This window comes from Pocillopora verrucosa, chromosome 8 (genome assembly GCF_036669915.1).
Source record: "Pocillopora verrucosa isolate sample1 chromosome 8, ASM3666991v2, whole genome shotgun sequence".
NCBI lineage: Eukaryota > Metazoa > Cnidaria > Anthozoa > Scleractinia > Pocilloporidae > Pocillopora > Pocillopora verrucosa.
In genome coordinates, this window is record NC_089319.1 from 21,919,337 (window position 1) to 21,940,224 (window position 20,888).

The 20,888-nt window shown below is 36.6% G+C and overlaps 1 protein-coding gene across 1 annotated transcript; it reads right to left on the reverse strand.

Annotated features, from left to right (window-relative positions):
• Window positions 1-657: 657 nt before the first annotated feature.
• On the reverse strand, window positions 658-20,521 carry LOC131785993 (small G protein signaling modulator 3). The gene is made up of 31 exons (XM_059102964.2): window positions 20,363-20,521; window positions 14,832-15,022; window positions 14,224-14,287; window positions 13,716-13,849; window positions 13,469-13,546; window positions 13,255-13,314; window positions 12,904-12,960; window positions 12,476-12,610; window positions 12,047-12,163; window positions 11,334-11,474; window positions 10,966-11,049; window positions 10,702-10,797; window positions 10,089-10,220; window positions 9,930-9,984; window positions 9,445-9,495; window positions 9,046-9,116; window positions 8,671-8,738; window positions 8,355-8,442; window positions 7,994-8,048; window positions 7,552-7,601; window positions 7,404-7,462; window positions 7,148-7,241; window positions 6,573-6,643; window positions 6,048-6,096; window positions 5,911-5,967; window positions 5,418-5,446; window positions 5,200-5,262; window positions 5,016-5,075; window positions 4,539-4,602; window positions 3,273-3,309; window positions 658-2,345 (listed from the first exon to the last, which is right to left on the reverse strand). Exons 1-31 carry the CDS (start codon window positions 20,436-20,438, stop codon window positions 2,272-2,274), a joined length of 2,460 nt encoding a protein of 819 aa, XP_058958947.1. The 5' UTR covers window positions 20,439-20,521; the 3' UTR covers window positions 658-2,271.
• Window positions 20,522-20,888: the final 367 nt, after the last annotated feature.

A 20,888-nucleotide genomic window follows, 5' to 3' on the forward strand; every position in this document is an offset into this window, starting at 1 on the left:
ACTGAAAGACGGAGCTACGCTATTGGAGGAAACAAAAGAAAATTACGCCTGTTCTTTTAGCTACACAGCCATTCTGGTTGCCAAACAAACAGTATTCTTAGGATTTCAAGTAGCAACAATGATTCCGTGTACCTGACATTCACACACTAAAATCATCACAGTAAAACATGTAACCGTTCGACGTTCCTTTAATGGGATTCCACATCCTAACACAATGTGTCTCTAAAGAATTACTTAATTACTTAGCATTGCAGTTAAATAAAGTTATTTCTATAATTCAAAATAATTGCTTTTCTTATCATTCTTCGTCATCAAATTACCTAGATTTCTTTTTCAGATCTCATACTAATATTTACTTGAATATACTCAGTACAGTAGACGGGTTTCATACTATTCTGGTTAGAGGCCGCTCATTATTTGTCGCCGGGGAGGGGGGTGGGGGCTCGTAGGATTTCGGTTTTGTCACGGTAATATTTACCTGATTTCTCCTTCCCCCCCCCCCCCCCCGACAAGGCTCTTTAATATTCTTAAGAGCCACCCCCACCTGCCTCATTGGCTGTCAATTTTCTATAGATCTTCCTTTATGCTCTGTTAGCGACGACTGGTCCCCCCCTCCCCCCCGACAAGGCTCCGTAATATTCTTAAGAGCCACCCCGCACCTGCCTCATTGGCTGTCAATTTTTCCCCCCCTTCCCCCCAGGCGATAAATGGTGGTCCCTTCACACGTACGCAAAATACTGAATATCACACATAAATAAAGTCTCAAAAAAGAGAATGCTAACCGTAGTTCCTTAGAGATTCGTCGTTATGTTGTTGGATTACTAATTATTAAAAAAATAAGCACTAAGAACGGATTCTAGTCAACTGTGTTGTTTGTCTAATATTCCAGCAGTTTCAGAACTTTACCTCGAGATTACACATGGACCGGAGACACAAACCTATTTGTCAAAGGCAGGCAAATTAAAACAGTGGGTAAATTTCCTGCAGGTAAAACCCGAACTTTGAAGCAGATAATTAAGTGACCAGTTCTCTGACATTTACAGGCTATCAACCACTGGTTTTAATAATTAACTTCCTTTCAACCTTACTTCTTTCGTTTACATTAACATAAAAATGTAATCAAAAAATATGCCCCCTTGATGAGAGCACGTTGTGACATTCAAACTGCACCGTTAATATCACATACGCTCTGTCGTAATTCAACAGAAGATTTGATCCTCAAACGAGAATTTATCACCTCAGCATTCACGCTAAGAATATCAATTTCATAACCACCGGGAATCCAATTTCCTTTGAATTAAGTTACGAAACTTTGAATACCATCCTGCGATTTCATGGATTCAAAATAACAAAACTTACTGTGTTACTTCGACACCTTTTTAGGTGCAATTAAACTGAAGCAAATATGCAACCAGCACTCTTGTACGCAAAAGGCTTCCGCCCACTATACGAGAGCATTGAAGTACGCCGAAGCCGTCCAAAACTATATAACAATAAATCTCCTTTGATAGTTTTTCCTAAGATTACTGGTGCCATAAATAAAATTAACATCACTATTATGCAGCGCTCTAGGAGCTTCATTAAGGTCGTCACGAAACGCATCTTGTAACACGTAACCTTCAAACTCATTTAAATGAGAGTGTGTATACTATAGCCTTAATTTACAAACATCTTTTACAATATTTTCTCTTGTGTGTTTTTTTAACTTAAACAATTTTTGCGACCGTGTCACAACTAACACCACCTTCCCACCAGAATAGAGCGGGACAGTTCTTTAACCATCAGGCTTACTTCATTCATCTCTTGCCAAGAGAGCGCCATCGAAGCGAGTATAATGACCTTATATTTGAACATGACTGAGCTATCCTGTTAATTCTCTAGTGTTGTTTACCCATTAACTCACAAAAGTGATCAATATACAATTTCTTCTCACGATACCAATTCATTATCAACCTGAACAGGCGATGAGATTCGGCAAACGTATGTATGTTGCCATAATATAACACCAAATTCTCTGAACTGATAACAAAATTTAAGGCAATTAAAAATGAGAATTGCTCATCAGATCTATGAACTTAAAGGGTTAACACAAGCAGACTATGTACAACAAAAGAAACAATTCACAACTTGCTTGTAAAATAAATACCATGCCTTAGTCCGTAAAATCTGAGCCACAATCACAAAAGAAAAACATTTTGAGTAACTAACTTCGCTTGAACACGTTCTCCTGGCGCGAGACTTATTTTCTGCTGATGTACTTGGCGAACACCTTCAAAGATCCCAGCTAAACAAATGATGTTTAACCAACATGTCTCGTACTCCATCCTTCATGGGCTGGGTTACCTGCGGGCAAGTATTACATATCAATAAAATGTTTAAACCCGTGAGTGACAGGCCCCGGTTAAATGTATAAAAATCGTCCGGTTGAGAGTATTACTGAAAATGGCTGTTGTCATTGACAGTGACCGAGACTTTGACAACCTGAGCGTTCATTCGTTCTCTAACCTCAGGACCACACAACATGATTGTTTTACTTTTGTTTTGCTTTATTTCTACTTCCGTCATTGTTTCCCAGTTTGCTGTTTTGATCACTTCCGCTCCCCTTCCACAACAGACCTTTTCACGAAATACAGGATGAAATTCAATCTTAAAGGCAGAATAAGGAAAAGTACTCACCTCCTACAGATTCCCGATGCATCGAAACAAAGAGAAATGAAAAAGAGAAAAGCACTTTGTGAGAAAACATGATTAGAATCGTTGGAAAAAAGAAAAACAATTGGAATGAAGGTTCTGGTCGATCACATGATCACAATCTAAAGGGTACCTTTTGCCGATATCGTGCCTTCAAATAGAAGGTAGAGCCTTCAAGTTGTTATGCTCGCCTCTAAACGCATAATGAATCCCACACAGAAATAACATCAACTAATTTAATTGCATAAATCAGTCCCAACTCTCTCTAGCACAAGAGCCTAGCTATTAAAGTAGTAAAAGTAGAGGTCACTAAGCATACAAACAACAATGAAAATGACTTGAATGGCAAACTCAGCGATTACAATAAAGAGGAAAGTCCAAGTTAAAAGGAAAAAGAGCAGGGATTGTAAGAGCCATGATAAAAACATGGCGTGGACCCGAGGCGGACCAAATTTGGTCCTAATTAGGAAAAAGAGCATGTCTGCAGACAGATGAAGCCAGTGTTCCCATACATCATATTGAAAGGAACCACGTCAAATAGGCAACACCAAGACATCGTCAATCAGAACCAAAACATCTAACCTGCAATTTCTTTTGCTGCGCGTACCCCTCCACAACCTGGTATGAAACACACAGTTTAATACATGTATCCTTGAGGTTCAAAGCAATAGTTTCATTAGGTAAACCAAAGGATTGCCATAATATTAATTTCTTCGGAAATCCCTATCGCACGGTGATACAGGCGCCACAAGGAGAGGGATAACTCAATTGTACATGCCCCTTAAGGACTTTGTAATTTTTAGTGAAGCAGTAAATCGTGCTGTTGTAAGGGAAGTCCTACATATTCAAAGAGGTACCAATTCCAGAGCGACATGCAATTCTTGTGGATATTTTGTCCGGCATAATATCCTATGGGGTACCATAACACCTGAGGCACTGACTAAAGTCCCCAATCAAAAATCCCTGAAAAGTACGAAAATCCCCTTCACCTTCTTTTGTGGGAGTTCCCTACCTCCTCGCCCTCAACCCCTCTCCCCCCCCCCCACCCCCCACCCCCCACCTTCTCTCCCCTTGCAACAAAAGCTCTTAAAGGTACGATGCTAACTTGTTACCCTACAAGGTGAAAGAGAGGGTCCACCAATCCACATTTAGTTTTAGTGACATCGAGTTCTAGTGACCACTGGCATGCAGACGAAGACAAACACAAATAAAATCGGGTCCCAAACTGAAGTTAGCAGAAACAAAAGTTGCAACAATTGCAAGAAAAGATCGATAGGAAACTCTGTGACTCTAAAAACTACGAGAAACTGCGTGGTTTAGAAGAAAATTATCTCACCTAAATCACAATGTGAAATATAATCAACACATCGAACAGTATTAATCATTTAATTCCCAAGATCTCATCAGTAATTCTCCTTACTGTCTGCCATATAGTTCTTGTGATGTTAATTTGGAGAATTTGGTATTAGAAGAACTAATAATCCCCTAATTAAGATTTTCTTTATTCTCGTCACTTGTCTGTTCGATATTATATTGATATTGTAAGAGAAATTCTGTCTTGGTCACTCATGAGAGTTAAAAGGTTAATACAATCACTAGGATGTAAAAGGATTTTAAGGCGCAAGGTTAGACGATAAGTAACAGCAGAAGCACTTATGGATATGAACACAAAGCAAACATGCGGCCCAGTAGAGAATGGTTTAGTTTTTAATCTCAGTGGTGAGGGTGGTACAAGCTTTTGATGCAAATTCCAACGCGGTGTGAAGTGAACCGGCATAATCCCGAATTACTTGACTACTGAATTGACAAACGTTCTAAAAAAGGAACAAGAGGGAAACAGTACTTACAGTTTTACGTTCACTAGTAAGCTCCCAATCAATATTCAGATTGAATGCGAAGGATGCAAGTGTTCTGAAGAAAACAAAACAAATCTACTCATTACCACTCAGTAACGAAAAGTGTGCGGATATGTTCCTTTTAGATCTCGTAGGAGTTGAGGGTCATAAATGCGATCGGATAAAACGAGAAAACAAGGTTAGTAACATATTCATTGTATCTCAAGGTTCAACTAAAGGGGGGAGGGGAAGGTTTCAATTCAAATAAACTTTTAAATTTAGCAAGTTTTAGAGTGAAATTTGACCAATAATAACGCACGTACTAACTGTGAGAGAGAATAAACGCGAGTAATATGCTACGTGTTGTAGACTTGTAATACTTGGAGCCTACATACTCGATACAGATTAGTTGGTAGGTTTAAAGGTCAGAGAGTGGAAAAAAATAAAGGGTGTCATAACTTCTCGTATAAAAGTATCATTTACTATTACCTTAGTTCGCATTTGATTTGCACCCAGCCTGGACTCCGAAGAAATGACCAAGGATGGTACCTGGAAAAAAAAGGTAAAAACGTTAATACGATACCAAAAACGTTGACCAAAGAGCGTGACAACAATGACTGTCACCTAAAGATAACCAAAAATTCAGGCTGTTACTAAGAGGCAGTTTACGTACCACTTTCCAACGACCTCTTCACAGGCACACAGCGTCTCTAGCCACAGGTGAAGACATTGTTCGCTGTTATAAATAGAAAAACACTGAATTCATATCACCGTCTTCATAACACCTCATAAATTATTTAAACAAAATATTTGAACTATTTCCTCGACAGCTGTTCTGCGGAGGAGGAATACAACCAAAGGGAAATTATAATTGTTGAAAGAATTACTCACTTCAGACCATAGCAGATTAGAGACCGGAACTGCAATAAGAATAAAGGAGAAAAAAACTACATGTAGGTGAGTTCAACAATAAAAATACTCAGGGCCTTCTTAGTTTGTCAAGTAAGGATTGTGAAACAAACCTACGAGAGAAGCATTTTTTAGTTTAATTCTGTTTAATAAAACGCTCTATGCAAAGTTTACAGACTACGAGCAAGTTTTCTATTGAGTTGCGCCGATCATGCGCGCAAAGATACCACGTTCTGAAACGCGATTAATAAACTAATATTTTTTCTTTTTTTTTTTCACAATCTTGACAGAAAAGAAAAAAGCCACAACGTTTGCTCTGTTTCAATCGAGTCGACCGTAGCTCGAGCCCTTAACTGTGGCTCCGGCGTGATCTAAGGAATTCTACCTAAATCCTGTTCTCGTGTTTTCAGTACCTTTATAGGCACAAGAAACATTTTAATCTTTAATAGAGCATTTCAAAACAAAACTGCTCTACCTTAATGTCCATCTGTGAATTTGCTGCATCATGACTCATATTTATTGACTGCACAGCCTACGTTGCAATGAAAAAGAACATATAATCGTTCATACAGTGATCATAAAATAAATAATAAAGTATCGATCAGCACTTACCCTGTATAGAATTTCCTCAGGTGAAAGAACCTTTCCATCTTCGTCTAATCTGCCATAAGATATAACAAGTACACTATTCAAAGCGAGAAAACAGGACTACATGATCTTCGTGTTTACACTGACGTTTTTCATCACCCGCATTGTGATCGCATTTGTGACAATGTACTTATAGTGGAAGATGAAAAAATCTAAGTACATCAATGCTTCTTTTATATAGAGTAAGATAGTCAATTTAGGGTTTATCTTTTCGATAAAATATCCGTAACTTTATTTGATTATTAACCCTTTACAGCCTAACATCAGCATGCAGATTCTCCTTACTGTTCACCACACATTTCCTGAGGTGCTGACAAGGAGAATTTGCATAAAAACGTACAGTTCCTTTAGTTGAGGATCATTTCCTTTCTTCTTGCAACATAAATGTGTGATTCAGGAGTGATATTACAAGGAGAAATTGGATGCTAGTCACTCTTAGGGGTTCAAGGGTGAAGGCAAAAAGCAGCATTCCAAGCATTCTCCACCAACCTAAATGTCTTACACAACACCAGTCGGGAGTACACAGATTGGAAATCTCGGTCTACTTCACGCTGGCTGGCCTGATATAAAAATAACAAGATTAGCTTGGCCATACAAAATTATCTTAAAGAAAATTAGTGAACACCAGAACGCAAAATAACCGCAGCAAAACTTCGGCATTTGGCGAGGTATCAGAGAGGCAAAACTTTGTCACATTTTCCCATCTGTACTCCTCAGGAACAAGTCTCAAAGAATTTCTTGGGTATTGTAAATATACCGCAAATCCTGACGGTAAAAAAACTCTCGAAGCTCGTAAGAATTACCATTTGGGTGATTGGACTACTTTTGCATTACTTCACTCTGTGAATTAGTAGGAACTCCCGCCACCATCTAAATAAATTAGGTGCAAAACTAAACCTACTTTCTCTAATTGGCCATTGACACCATTTAGAATTTCCGTTCATGACACTACATCCAAACGCTCTTTATCAGGGCACCATCCCCATGAAAAAAAAACATACAAAGGCGGGGAAGTTATTCTAAGACTAAGCAGAGAAAGGGAGCTGAGTCAAGGCACCACTCACCTCTTCAACAAAGAGCCATGGATGACACGGTCCCCCAAGAATGGACGGCTTCCTCATGCCGTGCAGGAATATCGACTTCATTGCGGGACATAACCTGCCATGTATGAAGAGAAAATATTGTATTGGAAATTCCGGAATCGATTTATTGTATGTAAGGATTACCTGATTGTGTCATTCAGTTGCGTTTGTTACAGACGGCTAATTTTTATGCATGCAGTTGGAAATAGTTTGGCGTTTCCTTTTATGACTTACTTACCCGCCTCTGACGAGATCTGTTACAGTTTCAGACACCGAATCGTCTCCGGCAGTTGAGTACTACATCGGTAGATAGAGAAAGAAAAAAGTTGAAACCTTCGAGGAAAATTATCAACGTTTAAACTTTACCTAAAGATCAAGACACCTACCTCTTTACTTCTTTCGTCCAAAATCTCAACAAATTTGGCAGGGAACCAACCTGAAATAGCAAAAGATATGACAGGGGATCCACAAATGCACATACAGTATTTCTTGACACACTTTTAACAAACTGCGATAAATATTTGACGATATTTAAATATTTGATACATTATCAACCAGACAAGTGATGAGAAGATAGTACATATAGTAAACTATCAACAGGGAAATATTGTTTGATTGGACAACAAATTCTCACAGCTACAATCACAAGGAATGTATTGAAGACAGAGATGAGAATGTATATTGAGATCTTAAGAGTGAAAGGGTCGAAAAGACACTCTCACTGTCTAGCTGTACTGGAACTTGCAGGAAGAAAGCTTCTCGCAATCCATCCCCCACTGTAATAATGATTTCATTCTGTTTGTATAATTGCACAACCATTTGCCTCACCTCTCAGACCATTCAATTCACCAACCCAACAGTGTTCGTCTTTCTGTGAAATTATCTAAAATGAAAAAAAGATAACAATTTTAATAGCGATCCAGCGTAAAGCAAGGTTTTTTATTAAAGTAGCAGTCAAACCACTGCCAAGGCCTCTCACACCTAACTGTTTAGTCTGCAAGCGCTCTTTTGATGCGCAGAACACTGGAAATTACATTTCCAAACTCCTAGATTTCATTTTTTTTCTATGGGAGCATAACCATGGACCCCTGGCGGAAAGGGGCATAACAACACCTTTTCCAGGAACAGTCACCTCTTACATCATCGGATATAGCTTATGGAAAAATTTTATTGTTGTGTCACTACGTACCGTAACGATGTCATTTTTCCGGAATCCCAATTCGTCGTCATCATGTCTTTCAAAGTCCAATAGAGCTTTCGCTCTTCTGCGCCGATTCCTTCGACAAAAAAAAGTGCAAAGAATGTTACCATACCTTGACACCCTACTTACAAAGAAATCTCTTCCAAAGTATCTTATCTGTGTCGCCAATATACCTTTCCTTCTATTCTTTATCACACACTCCGGGTTACAACTCTTTCTAATCGTTTCGTAACCAATCTTTAACAAAACCATATCACGTGACTTTTACCCAAATATGGTTAAGACACTACATTGCTATGAATACCTCGCTACGTTGATGAACCTCTCATGGTCTCTTGCGTGACTTTCCATTGAATAGTCAACTTCCAGGCCCTGGAAGCAATCACAAACAATCCAAGTTGAGAAGATGGAAGCGAAACCGCCTCAACCCCCTCCCCCTCCCCCTCCCCCCACGGGAAAAAAAAAGAAATTCACCAGTTCACAATTGGTATTGGCTGAAAAGGTGGCGTAAGTCCTCTAAACCAATCAAAAGGACAAGAAAAACAAAACCAATGCAATCGCGGATTACTTTAGACGCTCCATGAAAAACTGAGATTGAATCTGAAAATCTCTTTGCGCGCTGAGTGAATCTTGAATTCTTCGGCCTTGAACGAGAGGAATTCTAACATAAAGTCCTCACCTTCTTGGGATCAATAGCATCGAAATGTCTGGCTATTTGGAGAATAGCTTCTCTCAAATCTGCTACTAATTCTGCAAAGACAAAACAGCTTCGCATAAAAATCAGCGAATGGTTGCCTCATATATTTCGCATAACACGAAGGGTGATGTGAGATACATCCAATTAAAATCAGGCGAAGGATTTCAAAAGACGTCTCAAATGAGACATGAAAACAAGCCACAAAAGGCTCTCTCACCACCTGCATTATAACAATTTGCTCTCGCAAAGAGCTTACTTTTGAAACGTCAGCTTTCAAAGATTTACTTACTACCGTCATTATCCTACAATAAATCACCAACTTATGGTTGCAACATATCTAACAGTCTGAGTCTCCTGTTTCGGTTGTTTGAAGTTACTTACCTGTCTGTCTGATATTTTTAGCCTTCTGCAAGCTAACACCACCACCTCTTCCTGAAAGGAACACGAAAATGAACGCTCCATTAAGTTAAGAAAGATATCAGTTTTGGTATATGAAAACAGAAGTTTTGTTTCATAAAGTAGTTTTGAACTGAGTGTCCATAATTCACTAGGACTGCAATGATTTTGCTTCGCGACAGTCTTGATATGTCCGTCGCGCTCTAATAAATTATCACAATAACATGTACTCTCCTCTCTAGATGAGTGATAATTCTTTCAATCCTGGTTCAACTATGCTTGGGTTTTCAGCCTTCTTACTTCAAACACTTTGCGATAATGTTTCAGCAGTTCACAAGTTCTCATGACACCAATCATGGCTGCCACTGACAAGACTCATTTTCAAAATTTCCTGACTCATCCCATCAAAAATACATACAAGTCGTAGCGTAAATATACAGTGGCAAACCTTTGTCTCTTTGTTAACTCACCAAAGAGCAGACTAAAGAAAGTTCTTGGCGGAGCTATGGTGCGTTTTTGAAGCCGCTGCAAATAAAGAAAAATATACAGTTTGTTGTCTGGGTGAACATAATTGCAACGTTATTCTACTTCAATCCAATGTCTTACACCACTAAAACAACTTGTCTTACATCTCTGGACATTTGTTTTCCAGACTCCTTATCCATCAGAACCCCAAGGTCAGCCATGAGGAAAGCCATGTGCTTTTTTCTGTGTGTCTCTAGGATGACATCTGTCAGCGAGGCAGAAGCTTTGTTTGCTGCCTAAAAATTTAAAACAACGACTTACTTTTTATAATACAAAGTGAAAATAACATTTCGTATCATGTGCAAACTAAAAACCAGCGTATCAGGCACTCAGTGAGAAATCAAGTCACACGCACGAAATAGGCTAAGACACATCCCTCGCCCGTGACTCATCGCTCGGGTGCCGGCCTAGATCAATTAGAACGAGCGCCTACTAGGCCACTAAAACAAGGCAAACTGAGAGTGACCAGCATCTAATTTCTCTTTACAATATCACCCCTGAATGACACAAAACGGTCACGAGAATAAAAGAAATGATCACCTAATAAAGCCTTTGATTTTTAGGCAAGTTCTCCTGGTCAGTACCTTAGGAAATGTACAGAGAACAGTATGGAGAATATGCATACTGATGTTAGGGTGTAAAGGGTCAAGATGATAGAGCCACACACGTATGTTGTTGTCGAGTTTGACGTTAGAAACAGAAATCAAGCACATGTACCTCTAACAGTTCATCTGCATCCTTGACATCACCTGGTATATCAGAGAGTGTGTTGAAGATCTGCGCTGAGTTGTCCAGCTTTAAAATGATATCTTCCTGTACAAACATAATTTAATCAAGACATTAAAACTCGATTTTAAGTGCACCTGAAGTAATTATTTTTTTACAGCAGATCAGAAATTGCATTAAAATCTCTCATTCCTTACCAGACTTACATGCACAGTAACATAGTAAATTCAACTTTGGTCTAGAGTTAGATCATACCTTCATTTTCAGCATACCAAGAGTGATTCTGAACAATGTCACTGAGCCTTCATACAAGAAAATATCCCAAACCCTTAACAGGATCTGCAATTAAATGGGTGATGCAAAAATAAACAAACAATTAACTAATTGCAGCTGTACATGTATCCAACTATCAATAATAATTACCTTGTATGTAGCTATGTACCATTTAATTTTTAATTTTTGGAAAATGAGACCTATATTGTAACTTAACAAGACAACTGGATGGCACAATAGTACTTCACAACATCAACAATTTAATGTCTTGGTCACTGATGGGAGTTTAATGGTGAAGTGGTTATTTATAGCCATCTATTTTTTAATGATTAATGATATCATTTCTGTACCTTAGTGTGTACAACACTAGCAAATGCTGTCAAGAACCAGTGAAGTGTAATCAGTGACAACTCAATGTCGTGCTCCTTTAACTGTTCATCCATTGGTGGAAGGTAACTGACAATCAGCTGCCGCAGAACTCTCTGATCAGCCTAGATACATTAATAACAATTGTAGGACTTGTGTTTAATTCCCAAACTTACAGCTCTGCAACTCTTATAGTTAAGACAAAACTTATGGTAGCAATAATTTACTATGTGCACAATACCAGCCTTGATAATATGAAGTCACTTTTGAGCCTTAGAGAAATTTTCAACTGACCATTGTCAGAAACCTGAGATTACATAGGTTTTATTTACATGTGGTATGTGCATACTGACTTAACAGAAGAAAACCTTAAGAAAACCTTGGCCAACTCCTCAACCAATCTGATGAATAACTAATCTAGGTCAATCATTTTTTTCCTGAGGCAGGTTCATTCCTTTATTTCCTTTTGGTTCATATTGACTGCTGGTGATATTCCTGTTTGTTCTGAATGGCCAATATTTTACTACAGGTATCATTTTGATATAATTTTATAGTTCCCTAGTGCCTTTCATAATCAGTATTTTAAATGATAAAAGCCCTTCAAAAGTTTGTCCTTAATAATCTGGACAAAGCTACACTTAAATTTGATTTACATTGTATTACAATTTTATAATGGCTCTCTCAAAGAGATTTTCACCTGTACGCCAATTAAAGTGCTTGAATAATACGATGTAGGTACAAGATCCTCAACTATAGTGCACATCAACCAAAAGGCATCTTCTTCCTCCACAAAGAGTAACAGGGATGCAACAATCTAGAAAGAAAGAAAGGTACATCAAAAAATATATATATAGCAAGTTAAAGTGAATATTGCCAACAACAGTCCTTTTCAGTGATGATCCCACTATCCAATTACCATTTCCAGAAACAAAAAATAACTTGCGTGGTCAAGAAATGTTGGAAGGTGCTTATCGTGTGGGGATCATGCTGCATTTGTGGTGTTTTCAAAACAGGACCACAGCATTAGGTTTGCTGCTTAGGAAAATTATCTTATAATACATGCATATCATAGCAACTAGTACATTGTACATGCAGGAAGATATTTGACAGCCAAACTAAAACTTACCATGCCCATTCCTTGACAATAGCCAATGTCAGTGTATAACCAAGCCAGGGACCTAAGAATCCTTCTGAGCCGTAGAAGTCCTGTACTGGTTGGTGTTGAAAAACATGCATTGTTTGGCATGGTTCGCAGCAAGTCCTGCACAGACACAATTTAAACTTTACTAACTTTTAAAATAGATAAAAAGTTACATTTTATATCCTATTTGATGATTAGATCAAATAATTTGTTCTGAATAATACTTCTAGTAATCAACATACATGTATAGTATTCATTAACTCACAAGTATGTATTGGGCCATCTTAATTCTACAAAATGACAAGAGTGGACTATGCTTTTGTACAATGTACAAACAGTGTATAGGGCCATTACTGTCTTCAAAGTTCACACCTGGGATAAAAAGGAAAGTCAAATATAACACACTAGCTCACCTTTTCAATTTGTTTGGCTGTCAAAGAATTTTCATCTGCACTTGCCCTTACAATTTGCTGAGAGAATCCAGGAAAAAGAGAGTCAACCATGCACTGTGCAACTTACAAATATGGTAGCAAATATTTACAAAAGAAAAAAAACAAACTAAACAATACACTGCACATTATATACTTGTACATGCAAAGGTACAATGAGTTGTGAATTCTAAATTGTTTACTATGCAATGTACCTGTAAATGATACATGGGGAAGGTTCATACCTGCATGTTATAACAACTTAGCAACAGATCAAGAATTCTTTAAACAGTTTAATTTACAAAAAAATATAGAACAGGTAATTCAGAAACTCACCTTGTAAGTAAAATCACTGCTAATTTTCTTCTGTAAGGCTCCAGATATTCTCATCCAGATCTAGAAAAGAGTACCAGTGACTGATGTTATCAACATTAGTAGAGATTCCACTTACTCATCTTCAACTTCTGTGAATGACTTGTACAACTGAAGTTGGTTAATCAATGGAAGAGTTATAATGCATACAAATTTTAATTTTTCAGTTTTTACTTACTGGAGCTCTCATGCTGTGGGGAATTCCAAGATAAACAAGCTCTCGTAACTTGTCTGAATGAGGAAAACTTGGAGAAACCTAGTAAAAATTCACAGTGAGAAAATAACAAGTGCAAGGATGAAAAAAAAAATTGAAGCATATGTGTGCTAATTTCATTATGAATGCATTTTAAATTTATACAACCAACAAAGATGATTGTCTAATAATTAGAATTAAATAATCCACATGAGATTTGATTAACATTTACCTTGTCCCAAGTCATTTCACCAACATCTTGATTTTGTGTGAACTCCAAGAAAGCTGTCCATTTAAGTCTAAGTCCCTCATCCTCACTTGTCACAAAACTACCTGGATCTGGATCTTTGTGTTCAAATTCTAAATCTGTAATAAAGCATTATATCAAAAATGATCAACACAATGTTTCAAATAAAAATATATTATTGATTGCCTGGACATTAAATGTGGGGCCATATGTTGGCAAACCAGGTTTCTGCAACAAACTGTTCAATTTTTATTGCATCCATATCATTCAGACAAGCCACATCAATAACTACATTAATCTAAACTAGTGTTAATTTTTTTAGAGCAAAACCTTGCAGTAGAGTTACAGAATTTCATAAAAATTCAATATTAAAACAAGCAAATTGAGGCTGTCATCTTTTCCTAAGTAGTGCAAGTCCCAACCACTTGTCTCCTTCTGTCCCTGAGCTTTAAAGAACAAAGAAGTAAACCATGATGCCACTAGAAGAATTTACCTCCATCAACCATAAACCCAAATTCATCATAATGTCCAGTTGGACGACCTCCTGCATCTTCTGTCTGTAAGGTACACCAAAAAAAAAACAAAAACAAAAACAAAAACAAAACACCAAGATGATATAAAAAAGATGTTACTTCTGCTTTGGAACCCTCTCAATATGACCTGCACCATTAAGCCTGGAAAACTTAAGGTAATGAGAAAAAATGGGTTGATCATATTAAAAAAAAGGTAAAGTACCATTCACTTACACAGTAGCATGTTACAGGATCAATACAACTATATATCAGTATAGGAAGATTTATGAAAACTTTCATGCTTTGAATAAGTACTTCCGTAAGCGGAAAAAATTATATCTGATGTTTTTGCAAGGATCCTTTTTTTTTGTAATAATTTCTTGTTTAAACTGTTCACCATCATCAATTTATGTTCCAGTTGAGTTGAAGAAAAGAGCTGATTAAAGAGAGAAAGTGACAGCAACACCTTAAGCATTACACTTTCATCATGTGAACCTAGTTAATTTAATAAGAATAATCATATTTTTTGTTTTAGAGGAAAGTTGCAGTTGCAGTTGCAGTTGCAGTTGCAGTTGTGAGATACAATTACCTGCTGAATTCTTGACAGTAGGTCCTGTGGCCACATACTCGGTGTGAGAGCAGAGAATGGACCACCAATAGCTGGCACAAAAGAGCCTGTAATTGGAGTACCACCAGTGGCAACATGGATGGAGGAGTCATCCCAAGCAAGGGTGTTATCATGGACAGCATCATCATCTTCATCTTCACTCAGGGTGGGAGCTAGGTACAAAAATACAATGGATACACTGAAGTTCAGGTCTTTTTTTTTTTTTTTTTTTTTTTTTTTGGGGGGGGAGGGGAGGGGGTTACCTTTAAAAAAAATTGGTTCATAAAAACATGAGAGATAACAAGAGTTGCTCCAGACACAGGTCAGAGAAACTCTAGCTTTCCAAGTGCTTCGTCTCTCCATGAACCCAAATCTGACAACTGAACCAATTTTTTTAGGGCATTTTCAACATAGCAGTTTAGTGCTTAACTGCATCCACTTAAATAATCAGCATACACAACTAGATTACAAGGTACACTCCAGCAGCTGAGTTTGAATTCAAGGTTACTTGCTGAGCTATAATGCAAATTCAAGGAATGTCACTGTTCCATTACAAGTCTTTCACGACAACAAAAATTCAATCATCTCCCCTTTTGATAATGGTCTAATTAAAATACACAACAACAATTAACAAAAATCAATTTTGTACTGTCCTCCTAAGTCACACTTTGTATGTGTGCATCTTAATTAAGTTAACATGTGTAAGAGCAAATTCTTAATTCCTAAAACCTTTTTGAAGGTAAATCATTATTAAATAAAAATTTTACTTGTACATAGTCTTTGACAAATTCTAGTATTTTCTGGCATTCATCCATCTAAACTTTTGATCCCAGCCTTCACTTCACAAAAATTAACATATTCTTTCTAATGGAGCAGTAAAATCTGGAGGAAACAAATTGATTTAGGTATGTATTTGATATTATTATTACTTGTTTAATATATGCTTACCGAGAATGTTTTTCATACAGATTTCAAAATTCCCCTTACAGCTTGCCGCATAGATCTCAACTTTGATTGCAGATCTCCAGGCAATGATTCCCAACCAGCTGGGACAAAAACTAAATATACATTGACCAGCCATGATTGAACACTAAAGAGCATTATTCTGAGACCTACATGTTCATTCACCATCACATATTCATGCAACTGATAAAAAATATCCATAAATCTCTCATAAAACACAATTATTTTCCTGAACTGAGGGAAAGCAAAACTGTGCTATTATTTTACTTATCAATTTGCTCTTTTAATCTTTCAAATCATTGATAAGGCAATACCTGATAGTGTTGTTTTATTTAAACAGAAAAGGAACATCTCTCAGCTGCTATTTGTTGTCAAAACAAACCAAGCTTTTGTTCTTCAGATTTTTCACCATCATTGACAAACAATGTGCAGACACAATGTTTTAGTTCACAAAATGGCTACACTGTAAAACTGGTAATGCAAAATTATCTAATACTTCCATAAAAGGCAACTTACAACAAAAGATTCCAAGTCAATTTCAGTCACAAGTTTAATTAATTTTCAATTCATATTGTGTTCAACCGTCTGCCAAGTGGAGACTTTGGAATAGATTTTTGTCACCAAACGGACACTAACAGAAAGCAAAGCATTCCACACTCAGTCACAGAAAACAATTAATAAAATTAATAAAAAATAAAAACAATTTCAGTAAAGGTAAAGAATTCAACCCACGCGTCAGCCAATGGTCAGCAGTCATCTTGGCCACCATTTATCCTTCTAACTTACAAGATGTGTCTGTGGTGTGTCGGTGATGTGTCGGTGATGTGTCGGTGGGATCGGATTCTTTACCTTTACCACAATTTCCTATAACTCGGATTGATTGGCTCAAGAGGGAGCTAAAGGTACCACGAAGAGAAAATATATTATTTCCTTGAGCAGCTATGAAATGTTCAGTTCATAGACATTCCTGAAACATTGAAACATAAGACCGCACTCTTAGAAGACACTTTCGAAGTGTACTAAATGCAGAGACCCCCACACAATGAAATACATGTTCAGTAGATCCCTGCAAAGAGTTCTAATTTATGAAACCATGAATTATGATACCTGTACGAGAAAAACTTAGAGAACTTTCCAATAAAACGCTGCTGATCTTTTTGTATCTCAGTTAAGTAGTCTTTGAACATAGTTGTGCCTAAATCCTATTTGATGAAAAGAAAGCCACACAATAAATATAACCATAGCCAGTGCTCAATAAACTGGTAAGTTTTCCAAACAAAAGCATTCTAGGAAATAATTTTGGTTACTATGGCAAACAATTTTTATACCATTTAAAGCATAAATGTTTAGAGCATCTCCTATAATCCTATAATTCAAGTACGATCTAAAAACTCACACAATTTTAAAATGCAGCTTAAATTCACTCACAGATGAAATATTAAATAAAATACAATCAAACAAATTAATATATACACAAATGATCCACTGGCAGGAGTGTTACCCTGGCTTAAAGGAAGTTAGCAACAATTTTTTCTTTTATAATTCACCCATGAATTTATATCAAATATTTCAACCAATGCTATTAAAATCCATGCATCCCCTGATTTGACAGCATATAAACTTAAACACTATCCTTTTGAAACATTTTTTTCACTTCTAAAATGAGAAAAATAATATTTATTATTACTCACAGACTTAAGATTTATCAGTTATTAAAACACATAGATCAAGGATTTTTCAGAGAAGCTTGCATTTGTATCAAACAGTTTTTATCAAAAAGAAAATTAAAAACTGGTAATCCAAATATCATTAAAATTCAATCCTGATATGTGTATGTTTACTTACGTCGTCTTTTCGCAAGCACTGCATTCAAATCTAAATGCAGATCATACTCAAAACAGCACGTGTTGAATGGTTGCAATAATTTTAACATGGAAAATATCAATCAACAACAACAGGATTTTCAGATCTTGTAGCTTTTCCAATATAGAAAAACAGAATTCAGTCAACACTTAAAGTCACTATGGCTTCATTTGAATTTGTCAGTTACACTGCTGGCCAAGGGCAAATTATTGTGAATAAATTAAAACCAGCCACATGCTAATCATAGATAACACAATAGCATTTGGTCTTTTAGAAGGAAGACTAAACTAGGATCATATCTACAAGACTCTCAATAAAACAACATTTTAAAACATTGCTAGGAGTGAAATTTATACCAGCCTCCAAAAGGATCAACAACTTTGTATACCTATGAAATGTCTGTGGGTGTCATAGAGGAAAACCCAGTGATGAGAAAAATGATATTGAGATTTTCATTTATAACAACAGACATATCCTTCAGTATTTCAACTTATCTAAGTATATCAAGTCAACACAAATTTCGTTTGAAATAAGATCCATAAGCTAGGAAACAAAAAACAGTTTCCTACAATATATAACTCAAACTAAGTTCTGGTACTACTCTATATAACATAACAATTAAAAAAAAAAACAAATTTAAACAATTTCTTCAAGAACTAATAAATTTAGCAATTGTAAACACCTGAATTGAATTTAAAGAATCTCAATTGATCTGCTCTCTACATGGAAAGATGACAGTCTCAGACCAAAGGGTTTTGAAAAGTTATTAGTATTTAAAGCTGATTAATTACATAAGAAGTTGTCCACACTAGCCTTTTCTTTACCTTTCTATCACAACAAATATTGTACATACAGTATTCAAATTTCAGATTGAGAATCATATTAGAAGCAGTTTTCGAGTAAATATCATGGGAAATGGATGTAGAGAACAGTAAAGAGAACTTGCATACAAGTGTTGGGGAGTAAAAGGGGTGAGAACTCTCCCAACAAATTGCAGTGGATAGAAAAAGAATGTAAAAGTCATGTGTATCTCGTGGCATAGCAAGACAAAGGTAAAGGGGCCAACTATGACTGCTTTGACTTTTTTTTTTTTTTTTTTATTACATAATAAGCTCTTCTTTTGGATAGGATATATTTCAAATAAAAGAGTAACATTCTTTGTGATTGTTTTCAAGTGTATAGCAGCTGCATGTATATTGTGCCAGCCCTCACTGGGTTCAGCTCTACTATGAATTTATATTTGTATATTTAGTGAAATTTAATAACCAAGGCATCCAGATGCTCCATTTACATTTATACAAATGATTACAACAAAATTTTTGTTATTAATCAACCCCAAAAACTCTAGTCTGCTTCACAAAAAAAAACATTTCATGAACTAAACGCTACATCAAGAGGTCCTTTTCTATACTCACTAATTAGCTGCCCTTTTTTCAATGAAGTGTAAATGGGTGTCAGGAAGTAAGCTGCCATCATCACGATTTAAAGGAGCGTGGGTGGAGTTGATATGCCACACTTCCAAACAAAGGCGCTGTTAGTGGTGATAATTTTAGACTTATCCCACCCCATTGTATGGTTGGTTGGGCATATGTGCTCCGATAAAGCTGTATTTTCTTTTTTGCAAAAGGAAACCACTTTTTTACGCTCTTTCAAATGTGTACCAAACTGACATTTGGTCTGTCCAATATACTCATGATCACAGTCATGACAGCACTAAACAGGAGTGTCGAAACATTGGGTCTATGAATTGTAACTATTCAATTACACTCACTAAATCTTTACACCAGAGTAGCATCAAACCATGTCTTATTATCCATCTGGTTGCCATGTTAACTTTAATACATATCGTGAAATCGTACAATAATAACACAAGAAAATGTAATGTCAGGAGGGACAATATTTTGGGCGCGTTGGACAGTCAAGTGCTATCCTTAAGAATGTGTGATATTGCATTTACATTAGTAGTTAGAAGTTACTGGAGAGGCATAGTAATTCTTTTGTGAATCCTCAACAAATATTTGTGTGGTTAATTACATTAACTGATATCTACTGATTCTGAAAGTTGGATAATTGAGCTAAGAATTGGTGTACACGTGTTTCCGATTTAAAAAAGATTGAAAACTATTTTTTATTTCAATAACATGACTCAATCAGTGAGTGAAATATTAGATTGCCTCCTTCATGTACACGAGCTCTCAACTAGCGACTGAATATTTAGTTAATAGAGTTATAATTTAATAAGAGATAAACCTCAGTGCTTTAGTACGTGCATGTATGTACTTCCTTGTTGCGAGAGTCAAATCCGTTGAACAACAAAACAACCTAACTTTGAGGAAACCGCTATTGAAAAAATACAATACTCTCGTGAAACAGAACAATTACTGACGGTGCCTCTGGCAACAACGAATGTCCGGCTAAATCTGTGTGTGTTGTCAAACGAGTGTCAATATTAAAATCACCCAAGCAGTCTACGCAATAATTTATCTCCTTAGCTGCATTTTTACAATATTATCGATCTAGGAAAGTTCGTAAAATTCATACTTCACGCCTGGAAAGATTTTTTGATCTTCGCTTGGCTTAGTCATAATTTATTTATCGCTCCATATGATCGAGTGAACAAAGGTATCGCTTGGAATTTGAAGGAAGCTACGACCGTTACAGAATACAAACAAGTCTTGCCCACCTACCTTTTATGTTGTACATGCTGTATCCATCGGTCGACTTCCTGTCGCTGCTACTAAAAACCTGCCTGGTCAACTCCATATTTCAAGTAAAACCGCGGAAAAAGACAGGATTATGACAACTCTCACAGGACCAAAACACTACCATGTTCAAAATGGCGGCGCTAAATGGAACACCAACATGACGTCAGTAGATTCAGCCAATCAGCTTTGCGTCAGGAGAAAACAACTTCATCTCGCTGTTTACGTGGCTTCTGTCTATTCTAAGTTCGAAAGTGATCAACGCACACACAAAATCACGAGCGGTAATAGATCAGTGAAATGCCGGTTTAAAATAACCTTTCAAATTTAAGAAAAACTAGTTCAATCTTTCCGAGATGGAAGACAATTTTCTTTCAGAAGATTTGATCTAATTAAAAATATATGTTTAGTGCTAAAAAAGAGGAAATTGTTAACAGGCAGGTGCAATATAATCTCTTCTGCGATCTTTGTCATGCAACATTTCCTAAAATCGCATTGATGAAATATCTCA

What these genes read in the sequence shown, in the direction of transcription:
- LOC131785993 (XM_059102964.2), bottom strand. Translation starts at nt 20,438, where the DNA reads ATGGAGTTGACCAGGCAGGTTTTTAGTAGCAGCGACAGGAAGTCGACC. An exon ending in GCACTTTAATTGGCGTACAG is followed by an intron (nt 11,475 to 12,046) that starts GTGAAAATCTCT and finishes TAATGTATCTAG; the next exon opens with GCTGATCAGAGAGTTCTGCG. An exon ending in ATTCACAGATGGACATTAAG is followed by an intron (nt 5,447 to 5,910) that starts GTAGAGCAGTTT and finishes TTCTTATTGCAG; the next exon opens with TTCCGGTCTCTAATCTGCTA.